At 48.9% G+C, this 3,651-nt stretch overlaps 1 protein-coding gene across 1 annotated transcript in view; it reads left to right on the forward strand.

The window, feature by feature from the left end:
• Positions 1-1,598, forward strand: part of pid1 (phosphotyrosine interaction domain containing 1) — a 65,644-nt gene extending 64,046 nt beyond the window's left edge. The window contains exon 3 of the mRNA XM_063205756.1: positions 1-1,598. This exon is cut by the window's left edge and continues 125 nt beyond it. Coding sequence (XP_063061826.1) covers positions 1-646 — 646 coding nt within the window. The 3' untranslated portion in view covers positions 647-1,598.
• Positions 1,599-3,651: the final 2,053 nt, after the last annotated feature.

Raw genomic sequence — 3,651 nt, forward strand, 5'->3', positions numbered from 1 at the left:
GACGACGACGGCCATCTCCAACGGCAACAGTATCCCGGACAGCAACGCCAATGGCAACGCAAACGACAACAGCAACACCACCACCACCAGCACCGGCGGTGGCCTGGTCCACGGCAGTAACGCCGTGTTGGAGATCCGGCCCTTCCAGGTGAGACTCCACCACCTGGACCCCAGGGCGAGCAGCGGCGGCGGGGGTGGAGGTGGCGTCGGTGGGGGCGGTGGCGGCGGTGGATGTGGCGGTCTGGAGGTCTCGTCTGCGACGTCCATGGACACCTACCAGGTGGCGCGCATCGCCTACTGCACCGCCGACCACCAAGCCAACCCCAACGTTTTCGCCTGGATCTACCGGCAGATCAACGACGACCTGACCTTCCAGATGGACTGCCACGCCGTGGAGTGCCAGAGCAAGCGCGAGGCCAAGATGCTGGCCCACTCCATGATGGAGGCCTTCCGCAAGACCTTCCACAGCATGCACAGCGAGGGCCAGCTGGCGCACAACCAGTCGTCCTCCTCCTCCTCCAGACCCGGCGGCGACGGCGGTTCCTCGTCCGGCGGCTCCGCGGCCTCCTCCTGCGACGACCAGCCCGAGGACTGCAGCCTCAGCATTGCCACCACGCCTGACGACTCCACGCCCGAAGACGGTTGAAGTTGAGGGGGGTTGAGACTGGGGGCTTTGGAGAGTGGAGTGGAAGAATGGGTTAGTTGTTGGAGTGGTGGTACAGAGATGGTTGGTGGTGGATGGAGGTGGTTGGGATTGCTGGTGGAGTAGTTGGTGTAGAGTTGAGGGTGGTGTTGGTGTTGGTTGACGAAGCCACTCGCTCACTTACTTACTTAACCCATGGCCTTTCGTTTTCTTTCTTTCTTTCTCTCTCTCTCTCTCTCTCTCTCTGATGGTCTTTCTCTCTCCCTCTGCTCACATCTCTGTCTTCTATTTCGTACTTTACTGTAACATTCAGTATCTTTTTTTTCACCTGAGTTTTTGATTCCATCCACTTGACAAACTGCCAATGTGATCAATCTGTTTTGAAAGAAAAAAAATATTTTAACGCTGGAGAGAGAGAGAGAGAGAGAGAGAGAGAGAGAGAGAGAGAGAGAGAGAGAGAGAGAGAGAGAGAGAGAGAGAGAGAGAGAGAGAGAGAGAGAGAGAGAGAGAGAGAGAGAGAGAGAGAGAGAGAGAGCAGTAGAGGGAGAGTTAGGAGCAAAACAAAAATAGAAAGAAAGCAGCACGTTTCTGTGCTCATTCCATATTTGTGTATTTCGCTGATTTTTTTTCTAGTGTCAGTCAGTCCGTCTTGATTGTGTCTTACAAAAAAATCTGTGCCATACTGACCAATAGTCACGAGTGCCTCGTGTGGTGAGGAGGTTAGTGTCGGAAGGGATGGCAAATACAAACAAATAAGCAACAGCAGCAACAAAAACAACAACAACAACAACAACAAGCAAACATGCAACCAAACGAACACACTTACAAGCCCTCTAGAGGCTGACGTTTGCTGGCAAGATGGTGGACGGCCTGTCAGTGGCCTTAGCGCACACTGCTCCTCAATGCTGTGTGTGTGTGTGTGTGTGTGTGTGTGCGTGCGTGCGTGCGTGTGTGTGTGTGTGTGCTCGTGCGTGTGTGCGTGCGTGTGTGTGTGTGCGTGTGTGTGTGTGTGTGTGTGTGTGTGTGCGTGCGTGCGTGCGTGCGTGCGTGCGTGCGTGCGTGCGTGCGTGCGTGCGTGCGTGCGTGCGTGCGTGCGTGCGTGTGGCCATCCACCTACTTAAACAACTCCCCCAATGTTCTCTGTTCTCTGTAGTGTTAGGGAAGTGAGTGTGTGTACTGTACATTAAAAGTCACCCCTTTATAAACGGGCTATTCAGGCTCGTGCAGACCAGATGTTTGTTTCTTTTAATCTTCATGAAGTATAATGACTGAAGGCCCTATCATGAGGACAGGAGGGGCCTTGTTTAGGTACTACGCAAGGCAGGATAGGTACTCAAAGGCTCAAATGGTACTATTACTTGGTACTACGTTGAACTCTTAAAGATGAGAGACATGGAACCTTTCTCAAATGGATTAAAGCCAAAGACAGAGCCCACAATGGTTCCTGGTTGAAGCCCGGTGTCAGGAGCGTGAGGCAAGTCATTACGGAAGTCTTATGTGAGACGGAAAACCGTCCTTTAAGATGTTTGTTACTGATGCCAGCTAGCATGGCTTGGTGTACAATGTGAGTGAACCTTCCTCTTGATGCGTAAAGAGGATACTCAGAGCCAATAGCCTTTTGACTCCCTCGGTAGCTAGGCTGCTGCCCAAACTCCTGTGGTTATGACTTCAAGACTGGGTCCAGACCTTGGTTAGAACTGCATTGCTCCTACAGTTTCTGAAATACACGAGAAGGTTCAGTTGAACTCTTTTCTTCAGCTCAAAGATATTGATTTAGCAGGAGTTGTAGACACAGAGGAATGCATTGAAGATTGATCGACTTCATGAGAAGTTACACACAGTATCTCACATGTGTGGGTCAAGAGGCGTATACTTCTTTGTATTTCCTTACTCAGTCAGAACTGACTCCAAGTGGAAAGACGTTTGAAACATATTTCAGGCTCAGAGAAGAATTCCAGTTGATTAGGCCTCTCCACCTTATCCACCAGTTACACAGGTGCCTCGATGCTCCCACTAGATTTCCGGTTGTGCAGTGGAGACCATTGACTTTTGAATCGTGACCATTAACCGGAACTAGAGAAGAAATTGCGTGAGATGCGAATTGATATGAAATGGGTTAGGCGTAATAAAGTTCTTGGATACCATGACCTGGGTGAAGGGGAATCTTCACATTGAAGTCATGACATTACATTATTCACCCGAAAGCCAGTATTAGGTTCACACGATGGCATTCCAGTGCGTTGACTACTTGTGTCTTTGACTTAAGTTACCACGGCAACACTCCAGCATGTACAGTGTCACCATAGTCATATCATAGTCCTATATAATCATTCTGAGGTTGCACCAGTAATATGGTTGTTGTTGCCTGTAGGTAGTCTTAAAATGGCCCAAAATGACTAACATACAGTGCAATATTGCAAAAAAAAAAACTATAAATGGATTTGATATTTGAAAAAATTGGTTTAAATGACGTTTAATATCTGACCTTTTATCAAGATTCCTAATGTAGTTCTTAGCTAGCCAAAGTGACCTTGAATACCACTCCACTGGTGCCATGGAAACACTTCTGTATTTGAAATGCTCGGTCCTCTCCAAGACCAATCGAACGCATACAGCCATTTGCTCGCTTCTCACCTTGACCCAACGAGGACATCCCATCAAAACCAGAAATGACCATTTTTTTTTTGTTGTTCTTGAAAGCAGGACTAGTTCTGTAGGCCTACTTGTGTAAAAGAAGATTTAGAGCATTTGCCCATGTGGAATTATGAAGGTCCGGTTCAGGGCAGAAAATGTTCGAGAAAAGAGCTTTAGGCATCACTGTGATTAGCCCAAGCTGCTTTGTCCCCTCGGTAGAGCTCCCTCACACAGCTATTGTTCCCAGGAGAGGAGAGCTCTGACCCCAAGTGAGAATTACAGGGGGGCTAAATCCAACCCATACTTTTCAGCCCATTTTAGACATTCTTAGTTATACAATGTGCGAAGGAGAGAAGGTTTTACGGTGTGGAAGA

The sequence above is a fragment of the Engraulis encrasicolus genome, chromosome 8 (genome assembly GCF_034702125.1).
Source record: "Engraulis encrasicolus isolate BLACKSEA-1 chromosome 8, IST_EnEncr_1.0, whole genome shotgun sequence".
NCBI classification, from domain to species: domain Eukaryota; kingdom Metazoa; phylum Chordata; class Actinopteri; order Clupeiformes; family Engraulidae; genus Engraulis; species Engraulis encrasicolus.